We start from the raw sequence: 19,821 nt of genomic DNA, 5'->3' as shown, positions 1-19,821 counted from the left end.
CAACAAATGCATTTCACTGTAGGTTTTGATGTACGTGTGACAATTAAAGCCAACCTACCTTCTCAATGTGATCTTGCCAATGCTTTATTAAACCTCAGTATTACATCCTAGTCCTCTTGCAATGAATGCTAACATTGCATTTGCCTTCCTTCCTACTGACTCAACCTGCAAATTAACCTTTAGGGAATCCCAAGTCCCTTTACAACTGTTTGAAATTTTCTCCCCATTTAGAAAATACTCTGCCTTTATTCCTTCTACCAAAGTACATGACCATATAATACCCTATACTTTATTCTATCTGCCACTTCTTTGCCCATTCTCCTAATCTGTCCAAGTCCTTCTGCAGACTCCCTGCTTCCTCAACACTATCTGCCTCTCTATAGCATCTGCAAACTTGGCCACAAGGCCATCAGTTCTGTTGTCTGAATCATTAACATGTAATGTGGAAAGTAACGGATCCAACCATTAATGTTCCCTGTAGAGCATACTTGTCAACAATAGCCAAACCCATTCATCAGGACCAGAAAGGGGGAAGAAACCGCAATAAGGAGGTTGGGAGAGGGAGGGAGCACGTGTTACCTCTGGGTAGCCTCCCTCTAGTTCTCTTAACTTCTGGTAATTTCTCTTCCCCCTCCTTGATCTCACTTTTTCCTTTCCCCATTCTGGCTTCCTCTTTGCCCCTTCATTTGCCCCTCGCCTGCCTGGTGCCTCTTCTCTTTCCCTTCTTCCACAGTCCATTCCATTAGATCTCTCCTTCTTTGCCCCTTTGTCTTTTTAACCTATCACCTCTCGGCTTCTTACTTCATTCTTCCTTCCTTTAAAGTCTTGATGAAGGGTTTCAGCTGAAAATGCCGAAGGGGTTTGGCCCAAAACGTCAACTGTACTCATTTCCATAGATGCTGCCTGGCCTGCAACATTTTGTGTGTTGCTTGAAACACTGACTATTTATTCCTCATCATAGATGCTGCCTGCTGTGTTGAGTTCCCCCATTGTGTGTCTGTTGCACTAAATTGGTACTGATTAACTTTCCTTTGTCTTCAGCTGCCTCAATCCAAAGTCTTAAAACGGGCAACTCCCAATTTTGAGTTTTTTTATTTGCCCTCATGTGATTGCCTGGCTTAATCAGTGTCAGAATTGTAAACTGCTATTTCTCTCCTAAAACACTTTAATCAATTCATCATGTACATGTTCGAGATCCATTCTTCAGAGCAAAATTTCCATATCTAACTCTCAACCATATCAACCATATCACATTTGCAGTATCACAGCATTAAGTAACACTTCATCCAGTGCAAACCAGCCTTTGGCTTTTGGGTGTTTTTTCAAAAAAACTTGATTGTTTTTGGAGACCTTGGCTTATCTCTCCGCTTCAGGTGGTGATCTGATTGTCAAATGCAGTTCACCTTAAATCTTCAAGACAAGCTTGAAACAGCTTCCCTAATTTTCATCTATTAGTGAACTATACCAAGGTAATTATGGCTTTTATTTTATTATTTTAATTGTTTGTTTTTAATTTTAGTGCAAAACAGACCCTTCCAGTCCAATGAGCCACACTGACCAGCAACCCACTTATCTAACACCAGCCTAATCATAGGACAATTTGCAACAACAAATCGGCCTGCTACCTGGTGCATCTTTGGACTGTGGGAAGAAACCAGAGCACTCCGAGGAAACCCGTGCAGTCAAGGGGAGAGCATACAAACTCCTTACAGGCGGTGCTGAAATTGAATTCAAAAGCTGTAATAGTGTCGCACTAACTGCTACGCTACCGTGCCACCCACACGCAAGTTTCTACAGATGTACCATGGAGACCGTTCAACTGGCTGCATCAACATCTGGTATGGGGCAAGGGCTACTGCACAAGATCGAATGAAACTGCAGGAAATTGTGAATCCAGTCTGCTCTGTCATGGGCACTTGCCTCACCAGCATCCAGGACATCTTCAAGGAGAAATGCCTCAAAGGTGGAAATAATCATTACGGACCCCCATCACCCACGACATGCCCTCTTATTGCTACCATCAGGTACGAGGTACAGGAGCCTGAAGGCACACACTCCATGATTCAGGAACAGCTTCTCCCCCTCTGCCATCTGACTTCTGAATGGACATTGAACTATGAACACTACCTCACTACTTTTTTTTTGCATTATTTAATAACTATTTTTTGCATGAGGTGTGTATTGTTCCAATTTGTGTATTACAATATACTGCTGCTACAAAAACAACACATTTCAAAACATATGCTGGTTATATTAAATCTGATTCAAACATCCCACTTAATCATTTTTGACAAACTTCTGAATCAGTGGATGACTTTGATTTAGAAATTAACATTTTTGTATTGAGCTTGGGCGGGGTAAACATTGCTGTTTAAGTGATTCCTTAAAAGTATTTAAATAGTTAGTAGCACACTAGTCTTTGATCATCTTTGTTCCTAAACATTCCTACTTTTTGTATCTTGATTGCCATTCTTAAATAAGTTTTCTCATAGTTCAAGTTTGTTTCTGCAGTACAGGAAAACCTCAATGCACATCTCCTTTTAAATTACAATCAAATGATTCAACTTTTAGACTTGTAAATTTCTCCCATCCTAGCACACAGCAAATTCCAAACCTATTAAATCCAAGAGCTAATTACTTTGCTCAATTGTCATAATACTGTATGCTTGCAAATGAGTGCTTCTGTTCTTGAACAGAATCAAAACAGGTGAGTCTTTCCAAACATCGCAACGCAGCTTGTAGAGCCACTACTTCACAGCACCGCAGGGCTATGTTAATCCTGACCGTGAGTGTAGTTTGTGTAGAGTTTGCACACCCAGCTTGTGACTGTGTTCTTCTGGATGCTTTGATATTTTTTAAAACATTGGCCACAGTAAATTGTCCTGAGTGTAGGAGTGTGGGGTTGTTGCTGCTGCATGTATTGTTCTGCTGAACACTAGGAATGCTAAATTGGCACCAGAATGTGTGGTGACCCTTGAGTTGACCCCAGCACATCCTTGGGTGTGGTTAGTGCAGACTTGATACTTTATACTTTATTGTCGCCAAACAATTGATACTAGAACGTACAATCATCACAGCGATATTTGATTCTGCGCTTCCCGCTCCCTGGAGTACAAATTGATAGTAAATATTAAAAATTTAAATTATAAATCATAAATAGAAAATAGTAAATGGAAAGTAAGGTCGTGCAAAAAAACCGAGAGGCAGGTCCGGATATTTGGAGGGTACGGCCCAGATCCGGGTCAGGATCCATTCAACAGTCTTATCACAGTTGGAAAGAAGCTGTTCCCAAATCTGGCCATAGGAGTCTTCAAGCTCCTGAGCCTTCTCCCAGAAGGAAGAGGGACGAAAAGTGTGTTGGCTGGGTGGGTCGTGTCCTTGGTTATCCTGGCAGCACTGCTCCGACAGCGTGCAGTGTAAAGTGAGTCCAAGGACAAAAGATTGGTTTGTGTGATGTGTCACGATCTTCTGCAGCTTCTTCCAGTCTTGGACAGGACAACTTCCATACCAGGTTGTGATGCACTCTAGAAGAATGCTTTCTACGGTGCATCTATAAAAATTAGTGAGGGTTTTAGGGGACAGGCCAAATTTCTTTAGTTTTCTCAGGAAGTAAAGGCGCTGGTGGGCCTTCTTGGCAGTGGACTCTGCTTGGTTGGTCCAAGTCAGGTCGGGCTGAAGAGCCTGTTTCCATACATTGTCATGAATTGGTTACATAGCTCACCAGTGCCAAACCTATGGGAAACCTGATCTGAAGTAGCTGGTTATACAACCGAGATTAATTTTCTTGCAGGCATTCATAGTAAATGCAAAGCAACGTTATAGAATTAATGAAAGTTTGCACCAACAGGGCAGACGACCAGCGTGCAGAAGACAACAAATTGTGCAACTACAAAAGAAAAAATAATATATCAATAAACAATAAATATCAAAAACCAATGGAGTCCTTGAAAGTAAGTCCATAGGCTGTAGAATGTGAAGTTATCCCATCTGGTTCAGGAACCTGATGGTTGAGGGGTAGTAACTGTTCCTGAACCTGGTGGTGAGTCCTGAGGCTCCTGTATCTTCTACCTGATGACAGCAGCAAGAAGACAGCATGACCTGAGTGGTGGGGATCTCTGATGGAGGCTGCTTTCCTGTGACAACACTCCATGTAGATGTGCTCAATGGTGGGGATGGCTTTAGCCATGTTGGACAGCCTTATCCACTACACTTTGTAGGATTCTCCATTCAAGGGCATTAGTGTTTCCATAAATGTTGCAAAATAACTGCTGAAACTGGGAGGCAGGTAGCCAAACTTCCAGGAAGCTAAAATGGGGAAGACTGATTATCTTTACAATATCTACTCTGATAATAAGGTAGCAAGACAAGATGACAGTTGAGGGAAAGAAAAGCAGCTCCAAAAGAAACAAAGGCTCACACCATCAGCCTGCTAGAGGTAAAGTGTTATATTGATGAGGGCCAAGTGGTCAGGATTGTCAACCTGGACTTCACTAAGGCCTCTGACAATATCCTACAGACTAGGAGACCAGTCAGAAGGTTACAACACATGATATCCAAAGCAAGTTGACAAACTGGATCCAAAACCAGCTTGTAAATGGGAGGTAGAGATGCAGTTTTTTTTTGGTGGGGGGTGGGGAGAGAAGACTAGAAGCCTGTGACCAGTGATGTACTACAGTAATCTGTGCTGGGACCGTTGTTGCATCTACAATTTGAATGTGACAGTGAGAGCTATGATTAGTAAGTTTAGACAATGCAATAATTGTGGATGATGAGAGTGTAGTTATTGCCAAACAAGAAAATCTGCAGATGCTGGAAATCTAAGCAACACACAATGCTGGAGCAGCTCAGCAGGCCAGGCAGCATCTATGGAAAAGAGTAAACAGGTGATGTTTCGGGCTGAGACATCCTGATGAAGGGTCTCAACTGAAATGTCGACTGGTTACTGTTTTCCATAGATTGTCTTCTGACCCCTCTCCAATGCAAGCAGATCCTTTCCTGGATATGAGGCCCAGAACTGTTTAAAGTACCCCAAATGTGCTCTGACCAGTGCCTAGTAAAGCCTCAGCATTGTATCCTTACTTTAATATTCTAGTTCTCATTTGCCTTCCTCACCACTGACTTAACCTGCAAGTTAACTGTTAGAAATCCTGCACTAGGACTTCCAAGACCTTTTGCACTTCCAATTTTGGAATTTGCTCTCCATGTAATAAAAAAAAAGCATCTACGCTTTTACCTTCTATCAAAATGCATACATTTCCCAACATGGTATTCCATCTGCCACCACTTCACTCATTCTCCTAATCTCGCCAAGACCTTCTGCAGACTCCCTGTTTCGACACTACCCGCCCCTCCACCTATCATCTCCAACTTGGCCACTAAGCCATTAATTGTCATCTAGATCATTAAAAAATAGGAAGTAGCAAACCCAACACTGACCCCTGTGAAACATCACTAGACACCAGTAGCCAACCAGAAAAGGCCCCTATTATTCCCACTCTTGCCTCCTGCCAGTCAGCCAATCTTCTACCCAGGCTAGTATCTTTCCCATATACTGTGAGCTATTTTGTTACATAGCTTCATGTTGCACCTTGTTAAAGGCCTTCTGAAAATCCAAGTAAACAACATTCACTGAATCGCCCTTGTCTAACCCACCTGTTATTTCTTCAAAGAATTCCAACAGATTTGTGTAGGGGGGTTTCATCTCTTATGTTACTGCATAGGCTAATTAAAATGGCTTCTTTGTTATGTTATACTTGGGAATGCTTCTTTTCTATGTTAAATGCTGAGAAAGTCCTCCCGCTGCTAGCAGTTTGTTGAATCATGTTACCAGTAAGAAGATGTTATGAACCAATGAGGATAGTTGTTATGATTTTGGTGTACCTGTAAGATATTGTATGCGCGGGGTTTTGGGGCAGAAGGCGGGAGAGAGAGACAGAGGATGGATCAGGTGCTGTAATGTCTGCTAACGGGGTTGGACCCCAAGGAGGGCGTCCAGCCAGGAGACAGAGACGGACTCGTGTGGAGTGTTTGGTTGACCACTGTTGTTGGTCCCAGGCGGCTGGTCGAGGTGGTCCGAGGGGTCGCAGGATGAAGAAGAAGGGTCCTGAGCTCCAACTGTTTGTGCACGAAGAGATTGAACTTTGATAAGTGTGGCACCTTTTAATTTCCTTTTATATTTTATTCTCTATTAATTATATAGTTCCAGTAATATCTATAAACTGTAAATCATTTAATCGTATCTGTTATTTGGGTGGGGTGGGGTACATCACACAACATCCACACGAACTAATTACCCAGTTTGGTGGGGCCGAGGGCTGTTTCTCTAGACGACAGCGAGCCGAGCAACCCTGAGGGTGGCCGGGGGGCTACATTTGTCAGATAAGATTTCTTCCAACAAGATGTTGGAAACACTTTTTGGAGAGATATTTTTAATATTATTTCTAAGGTATTAAATATAGATATCTCTCCTCACCCTATTACTGCTATCTTTGGACTTCCCAAAATTTCTAGTAATCTTTCCCCTTCAGCCCGTAGAATGATCGCATTTCTTACTTTAATGGCGAAAAGATGTATTTTACAACATTGGAAAGAGCTTAATGCTCCAACTACCTTTTTTTGGTTCTCTCAGACGATTTTATGTTTGAATCTGGAGAAAATTAGAAGCAACCTTTATGATTCTTCATTTAAATTTGAACAGATTTGGGGACCTTTTATTCGATACTTTCATTTAATGTAATACATACCCTTCTTGTTTTTTTTCACTGTTTTTAATGGAGGTCGGGATTGAGGACGTGATTTTAAGTTTAACTCTGTTTGGTTTCAAGTTAGCCCATTGCTTTGCTTTGCTTTTAGTTAGTTGCACGGTGGGTTTTTTTTGGGGGGTTTTTTTTTTCTTTTTTTTCCATTGATATATATATAAAATTTAGTATACTATTATGTTATCTTGGTTTTTTATGTTTAAATTACATTGTTTGTAGTATTTTTTTTGGTATTGATACCTTCTGGAATTTTATTATATTTTAACATTGTATTAATGTTTATATGGTTTACCTTTTTGTATACTTATTCAATAAAAAGATTTAAAAAGAAAGATGTTGGAAACAGTGCTGACTTCCATCTATTATCATGTGCCTCCGAGTACCCCCAAAACCTCATTCTTAATAATGAACTCCAACATCTTGCCAACCACTGAAATCAGGCTAACTAACCTATGATTTCCTGTCTTATGCCTCTTCCCTTAAAGAGTGGAGTAACTTCTTCAAATTTTCCAGTCTTCCAGAACTATTCCAGAATGTAGTGATTCTTGAAAATCAGTAGCAATGCCTCCACAATCTCCTCAGCTAACTTTTTCAGAATCCTGAGGTGTAGTCCATCTGGTCCAGGTGACTTATCTACCTTCAGACTTTCAATTTCCCAAGCAGCTTAGCTCCTCAGTACTCCTTAGGAATCGGCAAGTCAGGCTGGCTCTATGTAAGGGAATATCATGCAGAGACCCTGTATCAGGACTGGAAAGGAAGGAGGCAGAAGCCAGAATAAGGAGGTGGGGAGAGGGAAACTGATCTGATCTGCCCCAATGTTAATAAGGATTGCCTCAGACAGTCCTTTCAGTTGGCTAACACAACACCTCTCCCTCATAGAATACTATGCAGAGAACATCTTTGACCACAAATCAGTTAACGCAGTGCTCAGCATGAAATGTTATCAGAGACCTACAGGAAAGAAGACTGAGGGTTCTTTGGGGGTGAAAGTCAAAAATATTGCAATGATGCAAGTCTGAAATGATAACAGAAAATGCTGGAAATACTCAGCAGCTCGGGCCACATGTGGAAAGAGAAAGGGCTGATATTTAAGGCCAAAGGTCTGTTTCTCCACCCACAGTTGAAATCTGACCTGAGTGTTTAATTTTTAGTTCAGATCCTTACGAGATGGTACCTGTCTCAATGGGAGAAACACAACCACAGCTGTGAAGATCCCTGCTGCACCTGATGACCCTGTGATCTCAGTCTCAGAGGCCAATGTTAAGCTGTCTTTAAAGAGTGAACCCTCGCAAGGTGGAAGATCCCGATGGAGTACCTAGTAAGGCTCTGAAAACCTGTGCCAACCAACTAGCAGGAGTATTTAAGGACATTTTCAATCTCTCACTGCTACGGGCAGAAGTTCCCACTTGCTTCAAAAAGGCAACAATTATACCATTGCCAAAGAGGAATAATGTGGGCTGCCTTAATGACTATCGCCCGGTAGCACTCACATCGACAATGATGAAATGCTTTGAGGTTGCTCATGACTAGACTGAATTCCTACCTCAACAAGGACCTAGACCCATTGCAATTTGCCTATCACCACAATAGATCAACGGCAGACACAATCTCAATAGTTCTCCACACAGCTTTAGACCACCTGGACAACACAAACTCCTATGGCAGGATGCTGTTCATCGACTATAGCTCAGAATTTAATACCATCATTCCCACAATCCTGATTGAGAAATTGTAGAACCTGGGCCTCTGTACTTCCCTCTGCAATTGGATCCTCGACTTCCTAACCGGAAGACCACAATCTGTGCAGATTGGTGAAAACTTCAAACTTTTTGCATTTTCACTCAAAGAGTTGAACTGCACATGCATGTAACAAGAGTGTCTTGGACCTCCAGGTGGTCCACATCAGGGGTGATTGATCAGTTTGTGGCCTAAGGTAGAAGGAGATGAGTTATACAGCTCTCATTACATGCACGTGCAGTTCAACTCTTTGAGTGAAAATGCAGAAAGTTTGAAGTGAATAACTCATCTCCTTCTACCCTAGGCCACAAACTTATCAATCACCCCTGCTGTGGACCACTTATGGAGGTCCAAGACACCGCCTTCTACAAGGAAGGGATTCGTATGCTCCACGACCGATGGACTAAGTGTGTAAATGTAGGAAAAATAAATGTGCTAGGTTTTCTAAAATTGACTCATTCTACCTTAGGCCACAAACTTATCAATCACCCCTTGTAGAAACATGACTGTGTGGCTAGGCATAGCTCAAATACCATCTATAAATTTGCTGATGATACAACCATTGTTGGTAGAATCTCAGGTGGTGACGAGAGGGTGTACAGGAGTGGTGCTGCAGCAGCAATCTGGCACTCAATGTCAGTAAGATGAATGAGCTGACTGAGGGCTTCAGAAAGGGTAAGTCGAAGGAACACATACCAATCCTCATAGAGGGATCAGAAGTGGAGAGAGTGTGCAGTTTCAAGTTCCTGGCTGTCAAGATCTGAGGACCTAACCTGGTCCCAACATATCGATGTAGTTATAAAGAAGGCAAGGCAGAATTATACTTTATTAGGAGTTCGAAGAGATTTGACATGGAAACAAATACACTCAAAAACCTCTATAGTTGTACAGTGGAGAGCATTCTGACGGGCCGCATCACCGTCTGGTATGTGGGGGGGGGGGGTGACACTGCACAGGACCGAAAGAAACTGCAGGGGGTTGTAAATCTAGTCAGCTCCATCTTGGGTACTAGCCTACAAAGTATCCAGCAACACACATAAAAGTCGCTGGTGAAAGCAGCAGGCCAGGCAGCATCTATAGGAAGAGGTACAGTTGACGTTTCGGGCCGAGACCCTTCGTCAGGACTAACTGAAAGAAGAGATAGTAAGAGATTTGAAAGTGGGAGGGGGAGATGCGAAATTATAGGAGAAGACAGGAGGGGGGAAGGGATGGACAGTTGATTGGCAAGAGGGATATGAGAGGATCATGGGACAGGAGGCCTAGGGAGATCAGTGGGGAGTGATGGCGGGGGGGGGGGAACGAATGGACAAGGGAGTCGCATAGAGAGCGATCCTGGCGGAAAGTGGGGGGGGGGAGATGTGCTTAGTGGTGGGATCCTGTTGGAGGTGGCGGAAGTTACGGAGAATTATATGTTGGACCCGGAGGCTGATGGGATGGTAGGTGAGGACAAGGGGAACCCTATTCCTAGTGGGGTGGCGGGAGGATGGAATGAGAGCAGATGTGCGTGAAATGGGGGAGATGCGTTTGAGAGCAGAGTTGATGGTGGAGGAAGGGAAGCCCCTTTCTTTAAAAAAGGAGGACATCTCCCTCGTCCTGGAATGAAAAGCCTCATCCTGAGAGCAGATGCGGCGGAGACAGAGGAATTGTGAGAAGGGGATGGCATTTTTGCAAGAGACAGGGTGAGAAGAGGAATAGTCCAGATAGCTGCGAGAGTCAGTAGGCTTACAGTAGACATCAGTAGATAAGCTGTCTCCAGAGATAGAGACAGAAAGATCTAGAAAGGGGAGGGAGGTGTCAGAAATGGACCAGGTAAACTTGAGGGCAGGGTGAAAGTTGGAGGCAAAGTTAATGAAATCAACAAGCTCAGTATGCGTGCAGGAAGCAGCGCCAATGCAGTCGTCGATGTAGCAAAGGAAAAGTGGGGACAGATACCAGAATAGGTTTGGAACCCTACGCAACTCCCTTATCCATTTGTACCCCCCCATCCCTCCCCACCGATCTCCCTCCTGGCACTTACCCGTGTAAGCGGAACAAGTGGCTACACATGCCCTTACACTTCCTCCCTTACCACCATTCAGGGCCCCAAACAGTCCTTCCAGGTGAGGCATCACTTCACCTGTGAGTCGGCTGGGGTGATATACTGCGTCCGGTGCTCCCGATGTGGCCTCCTATATATTGGTGAGACCCGACGCAGACTGGGAGATCGTTTCACTGAACACCTATACTCTGTCTGCCAGAGAAAGCAGGATCTCCCAGTGGCCACACATTTTAATTCCACGTCCCATGCTCATTCTGATATGTCTATCCACGGCCTCCTCTACTGTAAAGATGAAGCCACACTCAGGTTGGAGGAGCAACATCTTATATTCCGTCTGGGTAGCCTCCAACCTGATGGCATGAACATTGACTTCTCTAACTTCTGCTAATGCCCCACCTCCCCCTCATACCCCATCCGTTATTTATTTATATACACACATTCTTTTTCTCTCTCTCCTTTTTCTCCCTCTGTCCCTCTCACTATACCCCTTGCCTATCTTCTGGGCTTCCCCCTCCCCCTTTCCTTTCTCCCTTGGCCTCCTGTCCCATGATCCTTTCATATCCCTTTTGCCAATCACCTGTCCAGCTCTTGGCTCCATCCCTCCCCCTCCTGTCTTCTCCTATCATTTTGCATCTCCCCCTCCCCCTCCCACTTTCAAATCTCTTACTAGCTCTTCTTTCAGTTAGGCCTGACAAAGGGTCTCAGCCCGAAACGTCGACTGTACCTCTTCCTAGAGATGTTGCCTGGCCTGCTGCTTTCATCAGCAACTTTTATGTGTGTTGCCTGAAATTCCAGCATCTGCAGATTTCCTCGTGTTTGTGTTTTTAAAGTACCCAGGACATCTTCAGGGAGTGGTGTCTCAGAAAGGCAGCGTCCATTATTAAGGACCTCCGGCACCCAGGGCATGTCCTTTTCTCACTGTTACCACCAGGAAGGAGATACAGAAGCCTGAAGGCACACATTCAGCAATTCAGGAACAGCTTCTTCCCCTCCGCCATCCGATTCCTAAATAGACATTGAATCTTTGGACACTACCTCACTTTTTAATATACAATATTTCTGCTTTTGCACATTTTTAATCTATTCAATATATGTAATTGATTTACTTACACAAACAACAGGAATTCTGCAGATGCTGGAAATTCAAGCACACACATCAAAGTTGCTGTTTAATTGATTTACTTGTTTATTATATTTTATTTATTATTTTATGTATTTTTTCTCTTCTATATGTATTGCATTGAACTGTTGCTGCTAAGTTAACAAATTTCACGTCACATGCCGGTGATAATAAACCTGATTCTGAATACCTCTAGTTAGAGATACAGCGTGGAATAGGTCTTCCGGCCCTTTAAGCTTTGCTGTCCCTGCAATCCCACAACCATGATTAATCCTCACCTAACCAGGGGACAATTTACAATGACCAATTAACTTACTCAGTATGTCTTTGCACTGAGGAAACTGGACCACCCACGTACAGAGACAACTTACAGAATGGAGCTGGAATTTAACTCCTAACTCCAGAACACCCCAAGCTGTAAAAGCATTCCGCCAGCCATCAAAACTTCCAAATAAGCAGAAAAACCTCAATCACTCAGTCGCAAGAAAGCCTCATCCAGTTGACCTTTCACATATGGTCTGAGTACCAGCCACCCTGTACTAATATAGTTGTGTTTATTTTGTTTACTTTTCACATGTAAGTTATGCAAGAGGCTACAGAGAATAGTGGACTCAGCTGAATCCATCTTTGGTATAGTTCTCATCACCAACAAAGACGTCTACAAAAGGCAATTGTCTCAAAGGTGACATACATCAGAACCCCACCATTCTGTGCCTCTGAAGTGCTACTCAGGGACTTGTGCTAATATTTTGTGACTGTGCTGGGTCATAACTGTATGTACTGTGTGTGACTAATTACTGTGTTTTGTACCTGAGCCCCAGAGCAACGATGTTTCAGTTAACTGAATGAATATGGCTGAACGACAATGAACTTGAACTTGAAATGCTAATATCATGGCGGTTATGGGAGCCTGAAGACCAAGGTATAACTGCCATCAGGCTTCCGAACTCAACTGACAAACTTTTACACTACCACAGGCTGTGTTTCTTTTTCTCTAAATTTGCATTAGTGTATGTTTATTTTGTAAATAGATGATATAACATATGTTAATTTATTAACTTGTTTGTCATGTTTATAATGTACTGTGCTGTTGCTGTAAAGACATTTTCATGGCATTTACATCCTCTGCACATTTGCCTATGGAAGGGAAGAGGGAGGAGCACCAGGTGGGCAGGTAAGAGAAGGTGAGAGGGAAATGGGATGGGGAATGGGTAATGGTGAAGGGATGGGGGGGGTCAATTAGCAGAAGTTTGAGAAATCAATGTTCAGGCTACCAGGTTGGAGGCTACCCAGACTGAATATAAGGTGTTGTTCCTCCAACCTGAGTGTGGCCTCAGCATGGCAGTAGCGAAGACCATGGACTGACAAGTGGGAATGGGAAGTAAAACTGAAATGGGTGCCCACCGGGAAATCCCGCTTTTAGTGGCAGACAGGTACCCCACCCACAAAAGCCTTTGGCATCATACGTTACAGAAACAGGTCCCTTGGCCCAAGAGGTTCATGCTGACCAAGATTCTATCTATGCTAGTCCCACTTGCCCACATCCCTCCTTTCTTACCCATGTACATTTTAAATGTCGCTAATGCCTCCACCATGTCCTCTGGCAGCTCATTCCATATACTGACTATCCCCGGCTGTAAAAGTTGATACCCAAGTTCCTGTTAAATCGCTCCCATCTCACCCTAAACCTACGCACAAGGCTGCACCTTGCCTTTGCCCTCTGTAATGCCAGTGACTTTTAGGCAAACCAGGCATCATTTGTTGCTGAGCTTGGCAACAACCCTTGCAGTAGAGTCCAGTTTTATATAGCTGCTCAGTACAGATGATCCCGAGGGAAATTGGTCATTGGAACTTCCAGTAAATGTCCCCCTTCTCCATTCCTGTTTCCTTCTCACATTATCTCCACACCTGCCCATCACTTCCACCAGGAGCCCTTCTCCCTTCCCTTTCTTCCATGGTCTTCCGTCCTCTCCTATCAGATTCCCCCCCTTCTCCGGCCTTTCTCTCGCACCAATCAACTTCCCAGCTCTTTACTTCACCCCTCCCTCTATCCCAGATTCACCCATTTCCTTGGACTACTTCCTCCCCTCACCCACCTCCTTACTGCCGTCTCCTTTTCCTTTCCGGTGCTGAGGAAGGGTCTCGGCCCGAAACGTCCCACCCCTAGAACCTGCTTGATCGACTGCGCTCCTCCACCATATTCTGTGTATTGCTGCAGATTTCCAGCATCTGCGTAACCTTCTGTTTGATTACCTGAGATCTTGTATTTTTTTTTAAAACAACAAAAATTATTTGCTTTATGCTTATGTTGATTTGGGGTTTCAGATAACATTTTTTTTGCTGAATAAAGGATATTAATAAAAATGGACCCACCTTCCCGCTCGGGCAAGTTTAGGCTTTCCCGCGCCCGTAAGGGACGACGCGTGTGTGCGTGCGTGCGTGCGTGCGCGCGCGCCCGGCCGCCGTCGCCGTCCAAGTTTCTCCACGCGGACGGCGTGCGCAGCCCCGCCAGAACAGATCTCGCGAGGTCGGGCCGCCGCTCGGAGGGAGAGAGAGAGAGAGAGAGAGGGAAGGCTGGTGGCTTAAGATGGCGGAGGGAGACAGCGGGAGCGAGCGAGGTGGTGGGGGTGGCGGCGGCGGCGGCGGCGGAGGAGGCGGCCTCCTGCCGCAGCAACAGCAGCAGGAGACCCAGGAACTGGCCTCCAAGCGGGTGGACATCCAAAACAAGCGATTCTACCTGGATGTGAAGCAGAACGCCAAGGGCCGCTTCATCAAGATCGCCGAGGTGGGCGCGGGAGGCAACAAGAGCCGGCTGACGCTATCCATGGCCGTGGCGGCCGAGTTCCGCGACTACCTTGGCGACTTCATCGAGCACTACGCGCAACTGGGGCCCTCGGACTCCGACTCGGGCGCCGGCCTGGGCTCCGATGAGCCGCGGCGAGCCCTCAAGAGCGAGTTCTTGGTACGGGAGAACCGCAAGTACTATATGGACCTGAAGGAGAACCAGCGGGGCCGCTTCCTCCGCATCCGCCAGACCTTAAATCGAGGCCCCGGCTTGGGGGGCACGCAGGGCCAGACCATCGCCCTGCCGGCCCAAGGCCTCATCGAGTTCAGGGACGCGCTGGCCAAACTTATCGATGACTACGGCGTGGATGACGAGCCGTGCGGCCAGGCCGAGCTGCCCGAGGGTACGTCCATCACGGTGGACAGCAAGCGCTTCTTCTTCGACGTGGGCTCCAACAAGTACGGCGTGTTCATGCGGGTGAGCGAGGTGAAGCCCTCGTACAGAAACTCCATCACCATCCCTTACAAAGCCTGGTCCAAGTTCGGTAGCGCCTTCAGTAAGTACGCCGAGGAGATGAAGGAGATTCAGGACAAGCACCGGGATAAAATGCTGTTCGAGAGGCGAGCTGATGAGTCCGATGGGGAGGATGTGGACGACGATTGAAGCTTTTGAGTAAGAGAAGACGAAACAAAAACAAAAACCACGAAAATAGGGCAAATTGTATCGATTGAGAAGAAAAGTTTTTAAAAATGTTTTAATGAATAAATTGGTGTTGTGTCGATTGCAAAGAAAGACGTTTTTAAAAAATCTTTAAAAGAACAAATTGGGTCGATTGCAAAGAAGATTTACAAAATAAAACCTCGAGAAAAAGTTTTGAATAGTATTTTTTGGGAAACGCAGTTACATAAGTGAATGCATCTTCTGAGGAGGAAGGAAAATACTTGCATTAAGTTTGTATGCATATTCATGAAAAGAGCGAAGAGGGGGCAAACTCTTCTCGGAGATGTTGGATGATCGATTCGTTGCAAAATACACACTGTTATTTGTGGAAAAGCGTCGTATCACTGAACCATCAGCAATTCAGAAAAAAAATTAAAGATTTGTTGGCGTAACCAAAAGTTTTAAAACGAGAAACAAGTTACAAGATATAACCTCAACCTGGGGAGAAAATGATTTAAAGAGTCACCATCAAGTCACTGAAGCCAGCAACACTTCGAAGTTCTTTTCGTATATTAAAAATTCTTATGGAAGTTTTTTTAATTATTTTAAATACTGGACAATCAAGAGTCATTTTTAAAATTTGTTTTCATTCTGAATATTTCAAATATATTTGATAAAACTGTCGTTCCTGATGTAGAAAGTTAATGTTTTTAAATAGAATCAAAAAGGCTTGACTTATTCAATAGCATAGTACACAGTGCTAGTTCCACATGAGATCTACTGCCAGGGTTACAGATGACTGTAATGTCTCCATTAGAGAGTAATAAGGCCCATCTTGTATAGTTGTGCATTTCTTCCCCACCCCAGTGGGTTTTTTTTGTCAGTGTTAACGTGTATTCTATATTTCTGTTGCAGTGTAAATCATCAAAAATTCTACCAGTGTGAACTTGTTACCCTTGTAGTAGAGACTGCTTGTAACTAGCCCAGGTGCTATTGTCAAAAACAAATGGCATGTCAAGCCTTGTAAGAGATGCTCTATAGAGTTTTCTGTTTTAGTTTTACGTAAGTCAGTTATCCACGACGTACGATCTGACTTTTCCAGACTTGAGAATGTGCATTTGCTTTTAAGTAGAATAATTGTATAAAAAAAAATTCACTGAACCACAATTTCCCAAGAAACATTATTTATGCACACAAAATTCTTTGCCATTGGGCAGGATAGATGAGAACTAAATTGTTAACCATAGCGAAACCCGGCACAAAGGAAAGGGGTCATACAGCCGTTTGCTGTTTGTTTTTTCCATTTTACATCGTGCAGGAATTTAGGCTTTTAATGTTATTTTTTTAAGCTGTATTTATTTATTAGAAACAGTAATTATATTTTGCAGTATTTTCCCTCTAAAGACTCTGGATTGTGCTATTAGAGCAAATAACTGGAGCATTTTCCTGCCGATTGACCCAGGTTGCCGGTGAGTCTGATATAAACATTTGTCACATATTTGAAGAATATTGCATATATGTGCACCATTATAGGCCGCTCATTATTCTTTATCCGCAATATAATTTTAAGCTGTTCAATATCCCCCTAAGTGAGCTGTCAAAGTTGTGATGTGTTGTCCAATTGCATTTAAATATGAGTGGGGTTGGGAGGGGGGTGGTGTGACTGCATCGAAGGGTCGGAATTAAAGCCAGGATGTTCAGATATCACTTTTTGCAATCAAACAGCTTTCAGTTTGAATGTATTCTGATGTAAACAATATCTGGACTGAAAGAAATAATTAACCTCTTGCCAGCTAGCAATCAAGGATAACTGGGAGAAGCTGCTAGGCAAAATGTGTATGTGTGTTTATATGTATATATAGATATATAATACTGGTGGTGATGAGAATACCTCCACCTGATTGGTCCTTACACTTTGCATATTTTGGTTTCACGTGCTACTGAATTGGTTCATGGGTGATGGAAAGTAAGATGCAAATGTCATACTCAGTTTTTAGATTGCAATTAACACGAGATCGCTTATGACATCCAATAACTGTAAAATGTCGCTCATTTTGAGTACCACAATCGCACCTGTTTGGAGCTGTTTAACGTGCAGTGATGATCACTCAGTTCCAAACGTGATTGGACAAGGGTGATAAAAGTTGCTCTTAATGTAGAGGGAAATTTTCTTTCATGGTGAGCTTGTGAATACAAAATTTGAAGCTTGGTTATCTTTGTTCTGAGAATTTAAGAGCCAAGTTACTTGTGGACTATGTTCTGTTTTCTGATCATCTGCTTGTCCAGTTTGTAGTGTCACTTTTGTTTTTAAAACTTACTAGGAATTAAAATATCCAAAGTGAAAGGTCCACTTATTTTCCACAGTGAAGAAAATATACCAAAAGGCATGCTGCATTGCCTCATTTATCAACCTCAGTAACTTTTACACGAGCTCCAAGTGTTTCCTTGTAACAGTAAGGCTGCTATTCCATCCTTTGCATTCGCAGCAAAGTGACAATATCGGAGGGGTGGGGAGGGAATGCTGGTTTATTTCTTCACAGTGGATAATGAATTTTAAAAAGGATTTTGTTAATGTTGGGTTTTTTAACTTCCTTCTGCTTTTATAGACATAGGGTTATATTTTTACAAAATTAACAGATTCATTTTATGGCCTTTTTTTAAATTAAAACTCGTTGAAAATTATTGAGCCATTGGGCTGTTTTTCTCCATTGTGGCTGTTGAGTTGCAAGGCAATTGAGCTAGATTGATAACATTCCATGTTTTTTAGGCATTGCTCCATGAAAGATGCTGTTAGAATTGATACAGGCAAGCATGAGATCAGAAGTCCTTGCTTGTTTGAGTAGGTGCAATGAAACAGGAGATATTCTTCATCTGTTACTCATTTTTTAGAAATAGTAGTGCACTAACTAGGGGAAATGAAAGCTGAGATTTGTGACATAATGACAGGAGCTCTCCTTGTGATGCTATGGGAATGCAATCATAATCCTACTACAATCTCTAGTGAATGTTGGATTTTCTCTCTACAAATCTCTCCCAATTCCCAGTGAGTGACCATTTGCTGTAGTAGAGGGAGATGTCATTCTGGGTGACACAGGTGGGATTGATCTGAGTTTGAAAGTACTGTTTTGACCTCGCCGTTAACGCGGTTGCATAGAAATAGGATTTAGGCATATCCACTTTCAGAAGAAATATTTTCAGTTTGTTGGTTCATGGGCATTTTATTTGAGTAGTTTAGGATACTTAACTTCCCATAGTGGGAAGTAATTCCAGATAGAAACAATTTGATTAGCTATGGGACTGGATAAATGTCCATTTCTCATTTGTCCCACTCTTCCAATATGGACCAATTTAGACGTCATGCACAATTAACAAAACTAACTGAACTTCCATGGTCCAGATGCTGTATAAAGAAACCAATCAAATTTGATTGTCTTAAACTGTGGAAACAAAGCAGAATGAAGTTATGTCTCTCATTAGACAAACCTTTTCAGAATCCAGTTTATGAATCGAGGGAGGGTGGGGTTGGGTGGGGGGAAGGGAGATTAGTAAACTTTGTAGATATGTGTACTTAAACCGGAAGTGAAGAGAGCTACAGTTAAATTTGCTGTATTTCAGAAGTACTGTAGCCCTTGTATTGAGAACTAATGTATAGAGAAGGCTTTTGTCGTTATTAATGTTTCCCAGTCTTTATGGGATAGCTTACTTTCATCATAAACTGAATTTATAAGCAGAGAGGCCATCGCCTTCACACACCAAAGTGGCTCCCTGTTGAGTATTTGGAGTTGATGTAGAGCTCCCCAGCCTGGTGCTTTATTATAAATTATCAAAACGTGTAGCCATAGCATTTTATTAATAAGATAATTTTCCATAGGTTGTTAAAAGGAAATTGTGGTTATTGGTGCAAAATATTGAAAATACATTTTTGAAAGAACCTAATCATTTCAGATGTCCATGCCTATTTATACATAGTGCATTTCTGGTTTGGGCACAGCACTGAAATTAAAATTATTCATGTTGGTATTGTTTTCTGTTCCCCTGAAGTTATTTTATCTTAACTCCTGTGTAAGACTTTCCAATCCTTTTTTTTGGTTTTCTCAATTCTGTGCTCATCAGGTTGAGCTGCTAGTGATTCAGGGTGAGGAGCCTCTTTAGTTTTTGTGGTATGGCCAATCTTGTAACTATCATGATATGACCTCTGGCCAATGCAGTGATTATCTCTCATCAAGACTGCATAGAAATGTTTCCATTCCTTTTGAGGGTGAGATGCTTCTGTTTGCAGATGGCTGTTCTGCTGTCTTGAATAAATACTCCCAAATTGATACTAACACAGGTTCCCCATTCAACAACAGATCAAACATTTGATTAGCTTTTGGTTGCTCTGCAAGAGAACAGTGATTTAGAATTTAGTCATTTTCTCATCATGACAGATGCCTCAACCTTTAGGCATAATTGCCGAGCAATGGCACAGACATTTTGTCATGATGTCTAATGATAGTGAAGTAAGCTTTTACCTGCATTTATCAAAAATTGATAATGAAGAAGTTCGGTCTTGGAAAAATAATATTTGTGCTGAATTTTGACATCTGGAGAGGCACCAGTACATGTCATTGGTGGAAAAGTAGCCTAGACATGTAAAAATGAGAGAACAGTTGATGAATTCTGAATATTTGTAACTAAAATTACTTTTGTTTAAAATTCTCTAGTTTTAATTATTTCTACTTTT

General features: G+C 42.9%; 1 protein-coding gene across 1 annotated transcript in view; it reads left to right on the top strand.

Moving 5' to 3' along the window:
- Positions 1-14,210: 14,210 nt before the first annotated feature.
- Positions 14,211-19,821, top strand: part of purba (purine-rich element binding protein Ba) — a 30,371-nt gene continuing 24,760 nt past the window's right edge. The window contains exon 1 of the mRNA XM_063057106.1: positions 14,211-16,567. Within this exon, the coding sequence (XP_062913176.1) occupies positions 14,241-15,101 (861 nt within the window). The 5' untranslated portion in view covers positions 14,211-14,240 and the 3' untranslated portion in view covers positions 15,102-16,567. The remainder of the gene's footprint in view (positions 16,568-19,821) is intronic.

This window comes from Mobula hypostoma, chromosome 8 (genome assembly GCF_963921235.1).
Source record: "Mobula hypostoma chromosome 8, sMobHyp1.1, whole genome shotgun sequence".
Classification (NCBI taxonomy): Eukaryota; Metazoa; Chordata; class Chondrichthyes; order Myliobatiformes; family Myliobatidae; genus Mobula; species Mobula hypostoma.
Note: the sequence above shows the minus strand (reverse complement) of the source record. Positions and strands in the feature narration are given on the sequence as shown.